This window comes from Hoplias malabaricus, chromosome 8 (genome assembly GCF_029633855.1).
Source record: "Hoplias malabaricus isolate fHopMal1 chromosome 8, fHopMal1.hap1, whole genome shotgun sequence".
NCBI classification, from domain to species: Eukaryota; Metazoa; Chordata; class Actinopteri; order Characiformes; family Erythrinidae; genus Hoplias; species Hoplias malabaricus.
The window spans coordinates 17568226-17586710 of record NC_089807.1 but is presented as its reverse complement, the minus strand read 5'-3'; the positions used below and the strand labels follow the sequence as shown (position 1 = coordinate 17586710).

The window sequence follows — 18485 nt, the reverse complement described above, 5'->3', positions numbered from 1 at the left end:
TTAAAAATATAATGCTAATTTCTCGTGAAATTGTATTAGTGAACTAAATGGAAGTTCTTAATAAATCACGAATGATGGGCATTAAAATTGTTCTGATGCAAATCTCTCCACAGTCTCACGCACACAAACAGAGAATAGTTTTTGTAAAGACATGATTAATAGAAAGCCATGTGTATAATCAGTTTCATGACATACACTATACAAAGGGATAAGTAATCCAAGTGGGATTCAGGGATGTTGACATTTATTTGAGTTCGTTATTAATTCGACAAATATCAAATTAATTCAATAAATGTCTTTGTAATGATGAAGAGTTTTGAATTTTGACTCATGACCTGATGCTTCTAATACCTGATGAAAACATGAAAAATGTTTTAGGTCAAAAGAAGAAAAAATGTCCATACTTCAGTTTTATTATTATTATTATTATTATTATTATTATTATTATTATTATTATTGTTATTATTAATTTAGCTTTTCGAGATTTGAGAAATCATAAAAGCAAAACAATTTGACTAACATTCCTTCTTCATTCTTTAAATTATCAGAGTGATGAGTGAATGTGAAGTATGTGAGGCAGTAGGCCTAAGCAAACACTGTGATAAGGCCACTGTTTGACCCAACCCAAATTTCCTCAAGGCTGTTCTCTGACAGGCCAAATCTGCTGTAAGGAGTGGTTAGAAACGGGAGGTCAAAAAGCTGCCTTCTACATTCAAGAATGCAGTCTAGGTGGCGGATGACATGGCAAACCAGTTGTCTTCTCTACACTGAAGTTTTCACATTATTTAGGTTAAAGAAGAAGAGGAGCATGATGAAGCTGTCCCATGCTGGTTGACATAAATTTGGAAGAGAGCTTTAGGGTAACAGAGCAGCATCTCTTCTGAATCCTTCAACTAGCTTGGCTCAATTGACATGGGATTCTGGGCTGTTTTACCCATCGCTCTCAGTGCTGTCTCCTTCATTGGGTGCTGGGTGGTGTAAGTTGAAATCAGTTTCATTTTATTTAAAGTTTTGTGAAGTACTTGTTTGTTAAGACTTATTTTGTTTCAGAATTTGAAAAAAAAGAAAAGAAATTGTGTATTAATTACATTAATATTATTCAATAAAAGAATCAATAATTTCAGATTTTGTTTCCCATCACTTTTTTTTTTATCTCCAAGAAGTTCTTGAGACAAATAACGACCCACAGGAAAACATCAGTGTTATATATGAATCTTGGCTGTTTTTCCAGAGAAATAGGCTTAAATCTCATATTGATGTCAAATAGGATTTTACTATGTCTCAGATGAGTAAAGTTTAAGGTGGTATTTTTACTTCTTCTTCTTCTTCTCCTTCTTCTTTTGATTTTTTTATTGGTTTTTCTTCTTATTATTATTATTATTATTATTTTTCTTTTTCTCCTGTAAAACACGTTGTGCAGAAGAGACCGAAGGTCGTACAGACACCCCACTTGGAGGGTAGATGTAGTCTGTGGGCATCTCGTTTTTTTTTTTTTTTTTTGGTTGCTCATAAGAGTGTATCCGTTTTTCAAATATATATACACGAAACAGAAAAGGCCACGTCTCTCGCAGTAAGAATGAAAGTCATGAAGGTGGAGGCATTTCCACAAATGGAAAGCTTTCAGTTTTTACTTACAAAATCAATACAAAGAATATTTTATATCAACTGTTCTCCAGTTTCACTTTTTACAATGTAAATATGCATAGCATTTTAACTGTTTTTAGTAAGGTTTATATCTTGCATTCTAATCTATTAGTAACTGTTATCATATGACGATAGTACTGATATGTAAATAAAATATTGTGGTGTAACCAGCCCAGCCTGGATAAATAACAATAAAACAAGCTGATTAATTTTCCTGCTGATGTCATACCAAGACATTTGGTGTAGTCTGCTGTACCCACTAGTCAAACACAGTCTGATGGACGAAGAAAACATTTCTATAAACATACTGTGTTGAATGTTATCTTTGTTGGCCCTCGTTTGATTTGGCTGTCAAAATTTGAATTGATGAATTTGAATTGTCAATTAATTTATTTCAGAGGGTAGGCTTTTTTCATACAGTGGACATTATCTGATTTCTTGCCCATAATTCTACTTGTGAAATTCACTAAAGCAGTCCAGCAGACTTCAAGTGCGCATGTGTGACTCAGCTATCAGCAAGTTCCGGGTTATACATTAAACCACTCACAACATGCACCTCATCTATGAGAGCTTAACTTTACTTATGTCTTCTTTTCTGCAGGTATGGCCTTGCAATAAACTTTAAACATGTCTGCCCAATCAACAACTGGTATGGGGTTAATATTAAATATCTTCTTATCCTATGATTTCATATTTGCACTAAGAATGTTTGACAAATGAAATAATGTTTCTTTCTTGTATATGTTAATGAGAAAAATAATGAGTTAAAGCTTTAAAGCATTGAATTACTTCAAATATAATTTTAAATCTTCAAAGACTGATCATTTTTATAGCCAGTAATGTATTTGCATGTACTAATATATATTTTTTATATTAAATTCAACATGATTTGGATATTATACCATATTTTGCTTCCAAAATATTGAGGGATGGAATATTATTTATTGGTTAAAATAATTTTTCACTCCTGTTGGTGCATGTTATGTCAAAGCATTTTTTGTCTTTCCCCAGGGAATATAGAAACTCCTGTGTAACAAATGAAACTGAGCTTTGCTGCACAGAAGACAAAGTACCCACCATAAGGTTAGCCAGAACCTATTTCCTCATAACATACTTGGACATCTCCCATAACATTAGCATTTTCTATGTCAGCTTACATAGCATCACTTCTCTTACATTACAGTTCAAGTGGAGCCAATTTCCCTGAAAATGCCCTTTTCAGTGCTACAGTCAATGCCGGTTCCTTTTTATGTGAGTGAACAAATGATTCCTTGGACATTCTGTCTGTTTTGTTTGTTTGTCTCTTTAATTTTTTTTGTCTATGTCTCAGATATTTTAAAGAAAAAAATAATGTGTGGAAACCCTGTGTTAAATTTATATACACTCTTTCTGTAGTCCTGGTGTTCAGTATTTTCCATCATGCACATATCGTGGACAGGAGCTGCATCAACTCCATGCTCAGTAAATTTGCAATGGTTTTTGGCTGTGTAGCAGCCATTGGGGCTTTTGTGGCTGGGAACTGCAATGTAAGTACACATATCTGAAATACATCAGTTTCATTTACCATTATGTAAAATCAAAAATATGATGAGTTTCTGGGAAAACAAATCGCAGTATAGTGTTTACAAACATTTATTGGCTATAGTGGGTAAGACGGCCTCTATCATCACTAGCAAGATACAAGCCCATGCAGGCATAATAGATCAGGGCAGTCTTTTCCTGTCTTGGAAGAAACATTCCAGCATTTTAGTATAGTGTGTTTGGAGTCATAGAGCATGTATGGAACTGGCAGACAACAACTTGTTGGAAAATATAGGGTATAAATACAAATGTTTAATTTATTATAAGTACCGTTAGACATCACTACTACTGTTTTGTAAATGATGTCCTGGTATTTTTTTGAGGTTACACAGATAACAAACCTTGGGGGTAGATTTACTGAAGTGTTTAACTAGTTTAAAAACATTATGAAATAACCACTGGAAAAGTGGTTTTGGACTGGGTGTAACACATTGCCCAATTGCCCAAGCAGTGCCTCACCCTCCTCTCTGTAGATTAGTTTTTTTGCAGATTCCAGCACATACAATAAAATAATATCTAGTTACCTACTCAAAGTATCCAGGGGTTCCTGCCTTTGAATAAATATTTCAAGAGAATTCATTAACTCATTCTATTCCTTTTCAAATCAACTTAATTATAAATTAAGAACATAGGTGTGGTCACATGTGAAATCTCCCTGAAACAGGTTTGGCCAGCCACTGACTTTGTTAACACAAGTGTGTCAGAGTGGATTAAGTTGTTTGAGTGTATACAGTGCTGTGATATAATATGCACTAATAACAGTTTCTGATTTGTTCAGCTGCATTGCCAACATTACCAGCTATGTATGGCAGCAGAGAATTCCCTATACATAAATCAGATCACCAATATAAGTTTCTTGAACTGTTAATCAAGTATAAAGAGGGTGTATTCTTGTGTTCTTCTCATAGCCAGCAGAGCTGGTTTTGCTGCATTACCTCGGAGCTGCTCTGAGCTTTGTGTGTATCTGCTTCTACACCATCCTTTTGACATCTCTGACCATCAAGTGCACTCTCACTGGACTGGAGCGCTTCCTCTACCCAATTCGCATCATCTCCACCAGCATTCAGGTCATAGTGACCATCTTCTGTATCCTTTCAGCATCAATGCTCCACACTGGTTTACATGCTTTCACTGTAGGGCTTGTAGCTGTGGTAAATGAAACTGCTTAATTCAAGTGTTTGTGTGCCCGATAATGTCAGAGAGGCTAGATTTTAAATGAATAAACATATTTGAAAACTGAAAGAAAAAAAATGGAAAATTATTTTTTCCGTTAAAGAATGTCAGATTAATTTGATATAGAAAACTCTAAATAGATGCATATCAATAAGTTGTCTCAGATCTTTTAACCATAATTGTTCTACCATATTTTGACACTTATAACAATAGGAACAATAGTTGTACTTGGATTAGCACTGTAGAAAGTGTATATCCTTTATTTCTACAGAGTTACAATAGCGGTAAAATGTGATGGACTTACACCCTGTCCAACTTATGTTCCTGTCCTGCTCTCAAAGATTCCAGATAGGCGACGGACCCTGCAACCCTAAACAGGATGAAGTGGTTACAGAAAATGAAAGAATGAATAAAAATAGCGACAGCCATTTAAGCACAGAATACCATTCATTCATTGTCTGTAACCCCTTATTCATTTCAGGGTTGCGGTGGACCTGGAGCATAGAAGGAATCACCGGGCACAAGGAAAGAGGGGTACCAGTCCATTACAGGGCACCACACACTCACATTTACTTACACACAACAGCAGACATTTTTTGGATGACAAATGTGGGTTTATGGACTGTGGAAGTAAACCGGAGCAACCGGGGAAACAGACACAGGGAGAACACACCAAATTCTTTACTGACAGATATTTGAGGCAGGGCTCACACCAGAACCATAGAAACACAGGAACTGTGTGACAATGACCCTACCTCGTGCACCACAGTGCCACCCCATAATGGAGTTCCAGCTCCACCTAAACATTCTGTTCATGTAGAGAACAATTATTTCATCGTCATTAGTCATAGAGTGAAATATCAGTCATGTAATACTTTTTCTCCAAACCAATATCTGCTGATAATAATATGATTGATGTCATTGTTCATTCCCGAGATATGTAGAAACATAATTAATTAATAGCCGTAATGTACCTGAATGTCAAATATATAACAGTGTGTGTCTTTGAGAAGTAAAAGTTTACAAAGTTTATGAGCTATGAAAGTAGGTTAATTGGAAAATCTTGGCTTCAATTCAGCTCTGTGCTCTGCTGCTGACAGGTGAGTCGAGAATGTGTAGAATGTGTTAGAAAATGTTAAACAAATTTATCTTGGTTGTTTCCTTGTTTTATTCCTTAACTTCTGCATATCAGACACTATCTTCTTTGTCCAAAAGGATTACTACTATAAACACATCTCTGCTGTATTTGAGTGGATTCTCAGTGTAAATCTGGAGATTTTTGAGCTTAGTTATGCAGTAGAATTTTGTTTTTTCTCTTCAGCAATGCTCTCTGTGATTCTCGAAAGGAGGGCTGAAGAAAAGCCTCTCATTTTGTCCTGATGGCATGCACCATATCTACCTTTATTAATTTCCCATGACGGTTTCCATCATGGATTTCTAGTGACATAAATTTCCTCTATTTCCTCACATTTTCCGTTATTATCTCATTAGATTATGGAAAGAAGTAGTTTTGGTGTCTGAAATGTAAGATCACATTATTAAGTGGTAATACTAGAGAGGACCATAGAAATGTAGTAAACAGAGACTTGAGCATGCGGGCATGTTTTAGGAATCTTGTAGATTTCACAAATTCCACCTTTGGCTGGAGATTCCTATCTCTTTAAATTTCCAGAATTGCCCAGTCACATCACCTAGATCCTTTATTGTAATCTAATCTTGACAATACCTCAAACACTGGGAAGTCTGATGCATTATATATGGAGTATATATAGTGAGAAATACAAAGAACAACGTAGCACTTAAGCCAGTTGAGAAACTGCTCACTTCATATGAAGTGATTATGTTTGAAGAAAATCCTCTGCCTATCAGTGACATTTTGTGGTGTTTTCTGTATTGTAAATATGTTCTGTTCCATTATGTCCAAGTAGACTGCTGATAAATGTTTGCCTTGAAGAGGAAGTCCACTGATTTATAAAATAAATCTGATTCTAGTTCTAAAGTTTGTATGTGAAATGTGGCACTATGGAGGGACTTATCTATTTAGATAAACAGTGGAGGTGATAGGGCCCAGAGGTTATACTGTGTAAACACAGATATAGGCACTTATTTACAACAAGCACCCAACACAACAAGAGTGAAACTGCATTTTTATAGTAAATACATACTCTTGATAATGTTAAAGTAGTGGTAAATCCATGGTAGTTTGTTTGCTGATATTTTGCAGCCGTTTATGCACCTCTGTCACAGTTTAGAAATAGGTTTTAAGCAACAAATGTATTTTAAAACCTTAATAGCAAAGTTTCAGGCAGTGTATGTGTAGCCATGTGTTAATTCTCTTGTGAGGAAGTTTGTAGAGTCATAAATGCTTCAGGCATTTGGTGAAATATCCTCAGCTATCCAGAAAATGTTTTTTTTTTTAATTTATTTAAAATGAAACCTCTCTGAATGACCTTGTTTTCATCCTAACATACTTTATCAAGTAGACATTTAGAAATGATTCATGTCTCCCTACTGATGTACTTTAACTGTTTATATTGTTGATATCAATTGTGTTTATATCACAATGTGTGGGGCTTATTTTACTTGATTTGTCTCCAAAGATTTGTAGGCACTGAACCTTACAGGAACTGATTACGTACAAAAAGCAACATATAAAGTTATATCAGTATTTTATTGTAGATCTCTAGTTTGTTTATCTTCATTTACTGAAGTGGGCAGGGCTCTGTGATTTCGAGGTAAAATATTGCAATATATAATTCCACTTCATGGATTGCATCAGTAAACAAATAAGACCTGAACACATCTTTATCATTATCCCAGTAAATACCCAGCTCATTGTTAATAACAGTTTTTAGCATTGTGACCCACACAGGCTTATCATAACTTTATAGGGCAGACACTACAAAAGACATTGTGTTTTTGTTGCTTTCTCTGGATTGACTCAGTAAGGCTTTATGACTTAAGCAATTCCTGAGTTTTGAATTCAAGTGACATCTCATGGCAAGACTATGTGCTTGCACCACAGAACTAATTCTCATCATGCTACAAGGGTGGTAGGTGTGGTGCATTTGTACCTTCCAAGAAACACTGACACATTAGCTATCAATACAACGTGATCAACAAGGCAAATTTGTCAGTATGTATAGGTGTGTATTTAATACATGTATTTTATTATAAAAGCTTGTATTCAAAATCTTTTAAAGTGTTCATCCATCTAAAAAGATAAATAAAAAAAACCCACTCAAGTAGCTTTCAAATAATGACAAAACATACGGACTCTAAATATTAGTTTGAATCTATTCAGCCAACTGATCACTTCACACATTCTAGAAGCCTCTAAATTTTCTGTAAAATTCAAAACATGATTCAGTGGACTGTAGGATTATTTTTTATTATGTCTACCACCTGTATTCACACAGTGACATTTGCATAAGGACAATTAGATTCTTACACGAGAAATATGGCAAGGAAATGACTGCAAATGTTCACTGTTAGCCACTTGGGTCTTTTTACAGGATAATAGGTGTGGCATAGTGACGTCAGTGGCTAATTTCACAACAGCGACGGTTACATTTTTACTGTCTTAAAAAGAAAGGACGAAAAGAAGGGGCAAAATAAGTATTAAGAAAATACAATTATATCAAATACCAGGGACAACTCATGTAAACTTAACATCAGTTCATGATTGCGGTGTGTACAGAGAGTTAAGAAACAGCACAGATCATTTGTTTTAATGCAAAGCACTTAACCTTTACTTGAAAGAAGGTAATATACAACCTGAAATTACAGATAGATACATTATGAGCAAAATAATTTCACAATGAATATCCTCTCTTCATTTGATTTCATTCACAGAAGTGATGCTAACTGGTAAATGTCTACAATATTAAGAAGGATAAGGTGAAAATCACACCTAAGAGCATGGATATAGATAGGAATTTACTGTATAATACACTGTAAAAGAAAAAAAAAAAAAAAATCTACGTTAAGCAGTAGTCCACATTGCTAACAACTTCAAAAAATAAAATAAAATAAAAATAAAAAGAATGAAAAAAGGAAACTGATATTCAGTCATCCTCTCACTAAGTTTAACTGCAATTCATATCATAAATAGATGTGGGGATAACACAACAGTTGAAAACAGGTTTACAATGAGATTCCACAATTTCAGCATAGCTGAAACAATAAATGGCTGCTCTTCCAAGTTCATAACTCAGAAAGCAACCAAAACGTATCTGTTACAAACCTTTAAGATAGTCAATCTGTAGGCGCCTCTGCAATCACTTCTCATGCCAAACACCTCCAACTAAAGCATGTTAAAATAGTTGTGGCCCTTAAAATTTGTGTAGATTAGGTTGTCGACTATTAATCTTTGTACACATGAAATAGAAGCATGAGGGGAAAATGGTTAAAGGAGAGGGGAGGGAGAAAAAAAAGAAAGGAAAAAAAATTGTCTTCAATCCAAACCTTACAAGCTCTTCCGCAAGGGAAGTTTCATTAGTTAGTTTTGCTGTTGAATTCTAAAATATTGTCATGTAGCTTGATTTCATACAGCTTCAGCTGATGAAGTCCACCCCTCATAGGTCTAAGCCATTAGACGTTCCTCGATCCTCACCATCAGCACTTAGAAGTTAGAATGGAGAATACTACACATTTACATATTTAACATTTTTCTTTTCTTTTTTCTTAAAAAGGATGGACACTACAGTAGTTGACAACTCAAAAGTATTAATGTGATGTAAATTTTTAATTTTATAAACCTACAAGTTGAAAGTCTTCTTCAAACTGAGTACATGTTCTTTGTCGTGGAGCCACTTTTGCTAGAGGTGTCATCATGGGACTGGTATCCAATAAGTGTTTTGATGGGCAGATTCAACCGCTCCTTGTACTGTTGCCTGAATGGGGGAAAAAATAGAAACATACATTATATACATACCTGGCATACAATGTGCACACAAATGGAAATGCTTAAAAGGTATCATGGACCAAACTGTAAATGTAAAAATATCATGTATTCATAATTATATTAATATTTTTTTTATAATTAATTGTCTATTAGTGTGACAAAAATATTCAATTTTACCACAAGAGTACATGAATACCCTCTAGTGGACAGGCACAACATAACGGAACAATAAACGTTTAAGACACTGTTTTTGCTTAGCAAACTTGCATGCATACGTGGAATATATACATAAATATACATGTGCAAATGTAAATAAAACAGGGCAAAAATTTTACTCACCCTATCGTCATAATAGCTTCTCTATTTTGGCAGTTTCCTGTCCAGATGGCTATTTTATCCCCTTTTGGTCGAACATTGACCACAGCTCCACATACGTCATCGCTGGCCTCATCAAAAGACTCCCCAATTAAACACAACAGCTGAAAAGAAAATAAATAAAAAATGTATAAAAAATAAAATCAGTCTTTAGTCTTAAAGCTTTACGCATATTGTATTTGATTGAATATTATCGGCTTAAACCTGGGGGGAGGGAAGAGAGGGGGGGGGAAGAAGAAGAAGGAAAAAAAACCCTTACTGTCTCCATCCAGTAGCGGTCAAGGTCATTGTGTCGCTGTTGTTTGCTGAGAGTCATTAACCACCTTCCTCCGAGTTTATTCCTGTCGTCCTCCCACATGGGCTTGATGCCATCCTGAGATCCACAATAGAAAAAGTGTGTCATCATACACATAAATACGGTGACCCTGTAATCATTATGCATAAGAAAACTAGGGTTTTGCTTGTGCTCAATAGCTATGATGATCATTAACATGTTAAATGCCCTTTCACCACACCTTAAATAAGCAGTAATCACAGCCAAATCCGAGCTTGCTGGGTTGTTGTATATGGTTGTATAATCTGGAGAATTAAAACAGAAAAAAAATCAGTATTTTGGACAGCTCTTGAACCCCACTGGTGAGATTCTTAATTTATGCCAAAGCCAGTGCCAGTACTCTAACATGAATTCCAGTGAGACACTTACGCCCAGAAATCTTCCACTGTGTCAAACTTGGAGATCAGTCGCAAGTTTTCTGTCCAACTTTTACTCTTGTCATTTTTGAAATACCAGAGAGCCCATCTGCAGACAAAAATTTGAGTAAGGGCTAAAGCAATTACAACAAATGTACAAATTCAAGGCATGTATTCACAAATACCTTCACCTAGGCTATAAAAGGGGGAAATGATCTTCTGATATGTTTTTTTTTTAAATGAAAGAATTAGGTTAAGCTTCCTGGTAAATAGAGAAAGTGCTAATTCAACAAAGAGCCTTGACAACTTTTAGGCTCACTGTAGAACAATGAGCTGGCTCCCAATCAAAAAGTCATTGTATGGAGTACCATTTTCCCTTTATCCCAGCAGAAAGGGAGGCAGGGGAGGTCAATGTGCCACAACTCAAACTCACAGTCTAGTCCTGGCCAAAAGTTCATATTTTATTGCTAATCTCCAATGTCATAATTAGAAACAGAATTACTACCAAATCTGCTTAAAATGAGGCACTGTCAAATTAAAGGTACACTGTCAGGACTGTGTCTACAATCAGTTAGGCTTCTCAACAGTGAGTAATGTGCAGTGACAAGGGCGATAGGTCTGGAAAGAGACAGCTCAACATGTGTCAGCAGTTCCCACCAGCCCTCAGTGTGTGGACAGATTGCCAGTGCATCACTCTCAAATGGCCTCAGAGGACACGAAACAAAGTGATGACAATGCTTTGGAATGAGAAGCACCTCACAATATAAAAATTATATTTCTGATACCTGTTTTGCAAAGGGTGTTTAATGTACTGTTCAACAGCAGCTGGTGTAGGACTGTCATTTGAAGCTTCTTCACTTTCAGTTCCTCGCTGCATGAATAAACAAACAAATGAACAGATTAATGTCAACTGAAAGGCATAGCAATATACTTAAAGCTTACTCTTGTTACTGACATGACAGCATATAAAATGTTAATCAGAATTCAAAGCAAAACTACATAAATAATGAAACTAATATACTATTTAAATAAGCAGTACAGAAAATTAATTCTGTAATTACAAAATCCAGTATGAGAAACAGTAAATCTGAAGACAGATGTATACATTAATCTGATTACCATTGAACAGAATCTGACGTAATGCATTTCTAACAAGTCAGACTTCTAACTTGTGTATCTAGGAAGGTACAATAATGTCCCTAAGGGACGCTGAGGTATTCAGAAAAAAAGATTCAATGTCTCAAGGAAAGAAAAAGGGGGAAAGGGGAAGAAGGAAGGAGGAAAAAAAAAACGAGTAGGTCGGATCTCAAACTCGGGCTTTATTTAATACTAAGGAATGACCTGATGCTATGTATTAGGTTTACAGATAGGTTTTATGATTAAATGTGTCTCATGTGGCTGTCTGTAAACATTTCACATTTTATCACTTTAATATTAGTTATACTAATGTACATTGGTCAGCCATAAAATTAAAATGACATCTTTGTTTCTACACTCATTGTCCATTGAATCAACTCCACTGACCACAGAGACGCATTTGGTAGTTCTACGAGTACAGGTTGTAATCATTCTGTTGCCCCTTTCACACTGTTTTTCAATACTTAGGACCCTCACCAGAAAGCAGATATAATTTGGGTGGTGGTTCATACTCACTGACACTGACATGGTGATGTGTTAGTGTGTGTTGTGCTGGTATGAGAAGGTCAGTCACAGCAATGCTGATGGAGTTTTTAAAAACATCACGGTCATTGCTGTGCTTAGAATAACCCACTAACCAAAAATGTCCAACCAACAGTGTCTTTTGGGCAGTCTCCAGTGACCGCTGATGAAGGACGGCTAACTCAAACTCTGCAGCAATAGATGAGCTACAACCATCCAGGTAAATGTGTCTAATAGAGTGGAGAACGTATAGACAGTGTTTAAGACCTCAAGCTGCACTGCTGTGTCTAATCCACTTGTATCAATGCAACACACAATTACTCACAGCCACCATGTCAATGTCACTGCAGAGCTGAGAATGATTTGCCACGCAAATAACACCTGCTCTATGTTTGTGCTGACCACTGAATAACAAGGTAAACAGGGGCTAAGGATGTTTGCAGAGCAACATATGTATTACACTCTGTAATTGTAGAAATACAAGGAATTCATCATAAAAAGGAAGTGCAGAAAGGGTTCGATTTCAGTGTTACAGCTGATGGGTGTATACACTCACTACAAACCCTACTACCTTACAAGTAGCTCATTTTTAGAAGAAGTAAATGGAACCAAAGTTACTGTGGAGTCTTCTACGGCTCCATTCATCACTGAGCAGATTTCTCGCAGTATGACTGGAAGCTTGCAGGTTAAAACAATACAAAAATAGCTATAAACGGCGATACATTTTGTTCCGAGAGCAGTTATATCTAATCTACTGCTTTAAAGCCTCATAGTTTCGACTAAGGATCGATTCTTATAAAGAAACACCAGAATCGAAACCATCGATCCGCCCCCTCCTGGTTCATGTGATGGTGTTATCGGAGGAGCTTGTTAGCTAACGTTAGTTCATTCATAATCAGAGGAACACCGCCCAGTTCATATTAATCACCGGATAAAGAGAGAAACATGTAGTTTTATCACTTCAGATGAGGAGAATCCTCGCAGTGAGTTATTATATTCACATTCAGCGCTCTCACAGTGAGTGTAGGTGTGTTAATGTGAGTCTATGAGCTCAGGAGCTGCGCAGTGCTAGCGTTCAACCCCGGAGCTAACGGCCGACACACGTGTCCGTTCCGCTCCTCACACACCAAAGAAAATGAGACAAAACAACATCTAATACCCTTCAGCTCAGCCCGGTAACCACACAGACCTAATGATAGTGTATTGAGGGCGAGATTAACGAGGAGATGAAGGGGGTAATGAACGCTGTCGTGTTTCTCCGAGCCTGTGTCAGAAGCGTTAGCTCAGCGTTAGCGCGGTGAACCTGGAGCTTCTCTGTCTGCAGTCACAGTATCTCTCCGCTCCACCTTAAATCTAGCAGCTTTCACTGAGACACCTCAGGTAGTTGTCCAAGTGTTTATTATTTATAAAGGCTGTGGTTCAGTCTAACCTCACTGAACCGGGATGGAGAGTAAAGAGTGACTTCTGAAATTCTCATTTATTTTTGAGAACTATTAACTTAAAACGCAAAAAACGAGATCTGTGTTTAAACAGCGGTTGTTCGGGTATTACACGTTTAAGACAATGGATATTAAGACGATGTCTTATTGAAGTTATAATATTAGGTTGTTAATTTAATCATTAAACCGGCCGTTAATTGTCAGCTCCATCATTACTGGTACCCTTGATATAGATGTTGTAAAATGTTTAGAGGTTAGCTTCACCCGAAAAAATGCCTACCATTCAGTTGAAGTAAATTTGCCACCTAACTAAATATTTTTTAAACAGAACCCCGTTCATTTCACGCATAAAAGCGTGTTCTAGTTTCTGCTGAACTCTAGTGTGAGAGTGTAGCGGCGCCACAGAGTATTGCTGCTATATTTAAGGTGGAGCGGAGAGTTGTGATCAAAAACCCATTCCTGCCTCATGCCTAAGCAGCTCGCGCGCCACCCGTTAAACCATTCACTCCCGAGAACATACACTATACCGCCGTCTTCCCCGCGTTAAAAGAACATACGGATCTCCGCGGGCCCTACACGAGCGAAAGGGTCACCTCAGGACCGTGTCTAACCGTGTAAAATTCCCGATCTCCGCGCGCCACTCTTACCGGCTCCGAGGTCGCCATCTTGCCCGAGTGAGGGTCTGCTGCTCAGCGCCGCTGCGTCACACACTACTCCGCGCCCCAGCACCGCTCACGGACTACGGCGGCCCGCGGGGGACACGCCAAATACTACACCATATACATATACACACACACACAAACGATCATGTTAACATACATTTCTCTCCTGATGTGCAATTACTGTCAGTGCTCCCTATAAAAATGTTATAACCAGTGGCAGTAGTGAAATGTATAATTAAGTCAAATGTGAACTTGGAAAGAAAGCTGTAAATTAACAAATTGCCTAAACAGCATTTTTTTTATATAAATATATAAATAAATTAAAAAATATATTTATATTCAAGGTGTGAATATAAATAATCAATTTAATGTCAGTACATTGTACATTTGGAAAAATTCTGTATCACAATTTTTAGGCACAATCACCAAAGTTTACATTGAAATCAATTGGACAATTGTAGTCTGGGCACTGTAGTCTGTAGGAGTATTTTTCTAAATTAGTATTCTGGGCTTCATAGTGGTGCAATAGGAAGTGTCACTGTCAAACAGCTGCAGGGTCCTGGGGTTATGGGTTTGAGCTTCAGGTGATTGTGAAGAGTTTGGTGTGTTCTCCCCATGTCTGTGTGGGTTTCCTCCGCGTTCTCTGGTTTCCCCCACAGTCCATAAACATGCTGTAATATGTTTATTGGCCATATATAATGTGTCCATAAATGTGAGCGTTAGTGAATATGTGAGTGTGTTGCCCTGTGATGCACTAGCTCCCTGACCTGGGTGTGTTCCTAGCTTGAGCCCAGTGATTCCAAAACAATGAACTGGAAAAGCATTGACAGAATATTATGAACGATTCCATAATACTTCACTAATGTTTATACTTTCCTAAATACATAATGTGCAATTATAAGAAGTAACAGGCTAATGCAGTTTATACACTGTAAGACAATATTAGTTTATTTCTGTGAAAACTCAAAAGCTGGTGTTGGTTTAGTCTCCTTCAAATATAACCCTAAACATACAGTAAGACACCAGGAGGTATAAATAACACATCACAATATCCTGCTGTGTGGACAGTCTACAGCAGTTTACATTCAACAACTTTAATTTCAAAAGTATTACTGTAAGGAAATTGTTTAATACCAAAACATGAAATCATGTTGGACTTTGGATGAAAACGATTAAATAGTGTCCACGAAAGAAGTTAAAGAACTTACAAATAAATGAAGGTTTTCACCATTAAAAATTCAATGAAATTGAAAGACATTTAAATATTATTAAAAAGCACCTTAAACTATTCATCATCAGATGATCTATGTTAGGAGATATTCTTGTGTATCATATAAGTTGAGTCTAATATTAATTATATTTAGCCAAGCTATATACAGAAAGCTATTTATGCAAAGCCTTCTTCCTGTAAAGTACCAACATTTATTTGAGTATAATATTAATAGTGCCTCCTTGTGAACAAAATGTGAGGGAGTGAGGGGCATCACATCTAAAAAGTGAGACCAGCCCAGTGTTACTGTAGGAGATCTTCATTTATTTAGGAAAATGATATTTTCAGTATCATACAAAATGCTTTTCACCATGCTTGTCACTGTTTTTTTTTTTTGTTTGTTTTTTTTTCTAAAAAAAAAAAAACAATTTTCCTAGTTCAGCAAAAGCTTTAAATAAAAATATTCACTTGAGTAAACATCCATGTCTCTTTCTGAGTTCAAGATCCCATAATGTAGATCGGGTTGTGCCTTTGAATACACAATGACTTTAAAATTAAAGCTCTGATTAGACAATGTGACCTGTTTAGACTGTACATTGTAGCACCTTAATAATGTAAATGATTTAAAAGTTAAAAGTAAAAAAATGTCTATAATAAAATGATTTTAGTGGGCTTTCTTTTTGGCTGGAACTAGGCTCTTTACACAGATTCTAAGAAAATATCAGTGAAAAAGAACTGCAACAAGAGCTGCAACAAGGGGAATGAAACAAACTGAATGAAACAAACAAAGAAACAAAAATATTGGTTAAACATGTTATGAAGTGATTTTACGATATTAATTTGAATATGGTATGATTTATTTAAAATAAAAAAGCACTATGCAACAATGAAAATAAAATGATTGGATCTTAGGAGGATGTATAATAGATCTTCAAAAAAGCACCAGTGAGAAATGTACAGTAAAATTGTTCAGACATATCATAGCACACTTGAATGACAAAATATCTGATTATGTATAAAAGGCTGCTTCAAGTCATGTTTTAAAGTCTTTGGGAGAAAAACCTCAAAATTAAGAAAACAATAATAATAATTTTATGTTCCAGTAAAAAAATTGTTTCAATTTGATACATTATCAAAATGCAGCATATAATGTTCCATGATTATTGCTTTGATAAGCATAGATTAAAATCACGGATGAGTTCCAAATAGACATGCAAAGCATATATACACATATTGGATGAAGGACATCTTTCAAAAAAAAAAAAAAAAACGTGCTTACAGGACATTTTGAAAGTCAAGTTGTTTAAAAGTGCTTTTTCAAACATTGACATTCATAACAAGATTAATTTGCAATGATCCAGAAACTATGTATTTATGTACCTTCATTACCAATATCACTGTGATAAAACCAATGCTACGTGTATGTTCAAACCTAACAAAACTTACTGATCACAATACTATAAAACAGTAATGTATGTTTGTGGTTATTAAAAGTAAGTTACTGCTAAAATGGCACCATAAAATAGTTATTAATGAATAATCTGAGAGAGCACCCAAGGTTGAAAAAACAACAAAATATTATCGAATTCACATTTTCCAATGTCAATTCTGAGTGTTTACTACACACATTTACAGGGTGACACAGTCGTATTGCAGTAAACAGGCTTAGAACAGAAATTAAATACAAACAGTTGTGAAAACTTTCAGAATAAATAATTACATCTTCTTTGCGCACCTTTTTTTTGTATAAAACCAGTTTTTAACATCTGTTCTGAGCAACATCTCATTACATAAAAACCCAGACATATATGCACCAAAACTCACAGTTTAAAAACTGACAAACGTGTAGTCAGCATTGTTTTTAAAACTGAGATGAAGAGCACAAATAAAGAGAGCTAGAGCTGACTGAGGTAAGGCATTAGCTAAAATAGTGGCATTGGCCACTGTCACGTCCAGCGGTTATAAGGCCCGGTGACCTGGGTGAGGGCATAAGGGGCCGATGTAATGAGGCCGTCTCTAGTAGCTGTTAAAGACTGGCGGGTAGGGACCGGTAGTTCCTTCTTTTCATCCGGCCATGTATCCTCCTCTCCACTTTCTGTATCGCTCTTCGCTGCCTTTGACCTTCTGGACTTGGCAGAGTTGAGGGTTCCGGGCTCCAGTCCTAGATGCTCTGCCTCCTCTTTCTCCCTGGCCTTTTCTGCCATCTTGGCATCCCACTGTTGCATGCCATGGCCAGGTGCGTTAAGGCTCTTGTGCTGGTAGAAGACCAGAGAGATGCGGGTGGGGTGACTGCGGTTGGGCCGAAGGATGGGGGTGGTAGCGTGTAACTCTCGACGAGCACACTCGATGAGAATAGAACCATGAGACGGGGCCACTGCGACCCCACCGATATTCCCGTCCAGGAAGTTGTGCTCACTGTCTGACCACACCTCTTCTGCTTTTACCTCTTCAGGAGTCATCAGATGCTGAGCCATCTGCGGCCCATGGTGATCATCCAGACTTGGCTGTGCTTGGTGAAAGGGCAAGTGGCAGTGGAGACCCTCAGCTCGGGATGGGGAGAGCAGTCTGGGAGAAGCGCCACCCTGAAAACAATGTACGTCCTCAGACTCAGCTTTTACTTCTAAACAGATGTCATGGAAACCAGAGGACTTCAGTTCGAAGGGCCTATCTATATGTTGCTGGTTTCTGAATGGTCTCTGTTCTAAGAGCTCCAGAGAGTTGTGCCTTGCTGCTTCTAGACCTGCTCTGTATCTAAACAGAGGAGATCCATTCTGATCAAGTTCTTCAGCATTTTCATAATGTGTATCAGTGAAGGTGGCATGAGTGGAAGAAGAAAGTGCTGCTGTGTCTCGGCTAGAACTCTGTGGAGGAGTACAATAAGTGCTCCTGTAAGGACTGGAAGAATCTAGTAAGTCCAATAAGTGGCTCCTCTTTTCTGGAGTCCTGGGTAGTCGCATAGGTGAAGAGTAAGGAGTAGGAGAATGTGTCTCAGTTTTGAAACAATGTGAAAGTTCAGAAGAAGTGCTTCTAAATCCTGAGGTAAAAAACAAAACAAAACAAGTTTATACAAATAAGTTATATACAAAGAAACCTTAGAAAACTAAGAAAATAAACGAGTAAGCAAAAATTTACAACATTTACAACCA

At 36.7% G+C, this 18485-nt stretch overlaps 3 protein-coding genes across 6 annotated transcripts in view; 1 reads left to right on the top strand and 2 right to left on the bottom strand.

The window, feature by feature from the left end:
• Positions 1-728: 728 nt before the first annotated feature.
• si:dkey-228d14.5 (uncharacterized protein LOC796266 homolog) lies at positions 729-7670 on the top strand. Its single transcript, XM_066679277.1, has 7 exons — positions 729-977; positions 2246-2293; positions 2656-2727; positions 2828-2895; positions 3040-3170; positions 4134-4311; positions 5591-7670. The coding sequence occupies exons 1-7, from the start codon at positions 913-915 to the stop codon at positions 5776-5778; spliced, it is 750 nt and encodes a 249-aa protein (XP_066535374.1). The 5' UTR covers positions 729-912; the 3' UTR covers positions 5779-7670.
• A 143-nt stretch (positions 7671-7813) lies between these two features.
• Positions 7814-14236, bottom strand: eif4e1c (eukaryotic translation initiation factor 4E family member 1c). 2 transcript variants are annotated; one of them, XM_066679278.1, is made up of 7 exons: positions 12647-12811; positions 11155-11240; positions 10383-10478; positions 10195-10258; positions 9939-10052; positions 9644-9783; positions 7814-9293 (listed from the first exon to the last, which is right to left on the bottom strand). In XM_066679278.1, the coding sequence occupies exons 1-7, from the start codon at positions 12671-12673 to the stop codon at positions 9179-9181; spliced, it is 642 nt and encodes a 213-aa protein (XP_066535375.1). In that variant the 5' UTR covers positions 12674-12811; the 3' UTR covers positions 7814-9178. The 2 variants fall into 2 exon arrangements, with proteins under 2 accessions (XP_066535375.1, XP_066535376.1); XM_066679279.1 differs by lacking the exon at positions 12647-12811 and adding an exon at positions 14115-14236 and having other exon boundaries at positions 7818-9293.
• Positions 14237-15090: 854 nt separating this feature from the next.
• The window catches only part of tet1 (tet methylcytosine dioxygenase 1), a 41565-nt gene continuing 38170 nt past the window's right edge, over positions 15091-18485 (bottom strand). For all 3 annotated transcript variants that reach the window (XM_066679270.1, XM_066679271.1, XM_066679269.1), the window contains one exon: positions 15091-18373. In XM_066679270.1, the coding sequence (XP_066535367.1) occupies positions 17286-18373 (1088 nt within the window). In that variant the 3' untranslated portion in view covers positions 15091-17285. The remainder of the gene's footprint in view (positions 18374-18485) is intronic.

Excerpts from the sequence above, each read along its gene's own strand:
- si:dkey-228d14.5 (XM_066679277.1), top strand. The coding sequence starts at position 913 with ATGGGATTCTGGGCTGTTTTACCCATCGCTCTCAGTGCTGTCTCCTTC. Across the intron at positions 2,896-3,039 it reads CAATGCCGGTTCCTTTTTAT|TCCTGGTGTTCAGTATTTTC; the intron begins GTGAGTGAACAA and ends CTCTTTCTGTAG. Across the intron at positions 3,171-4,133 it reads TTGTGGCTGGGAACTGCAAT|CCAGCAGAGCTGGTTTTGCT; the intron begins GTAAGTACACAT and ends TTCTTCTCATAG.
- eif4e1c (XM_066679278.1), bottom strand. The coding sequence starts at position 12,673 with ATGAATGGAGCCGTAGAAGACTCCACA. Across the intron at positions 10,259-10,382 it reads ACAGTGGAAGATTTCTGGGC|ATTATACAACCATATACAAC; the intron begins GTAAGTGTCTCA and ends TTAATTCTCCAG. Across the intron at positions 9,294-9,643 it reads GAAGCTATTATGACGATAGG|GCAACAGTACAAGGAGCGGT; the intron begins GTGAGTAAAATT and ends TCCCCCATTCAG.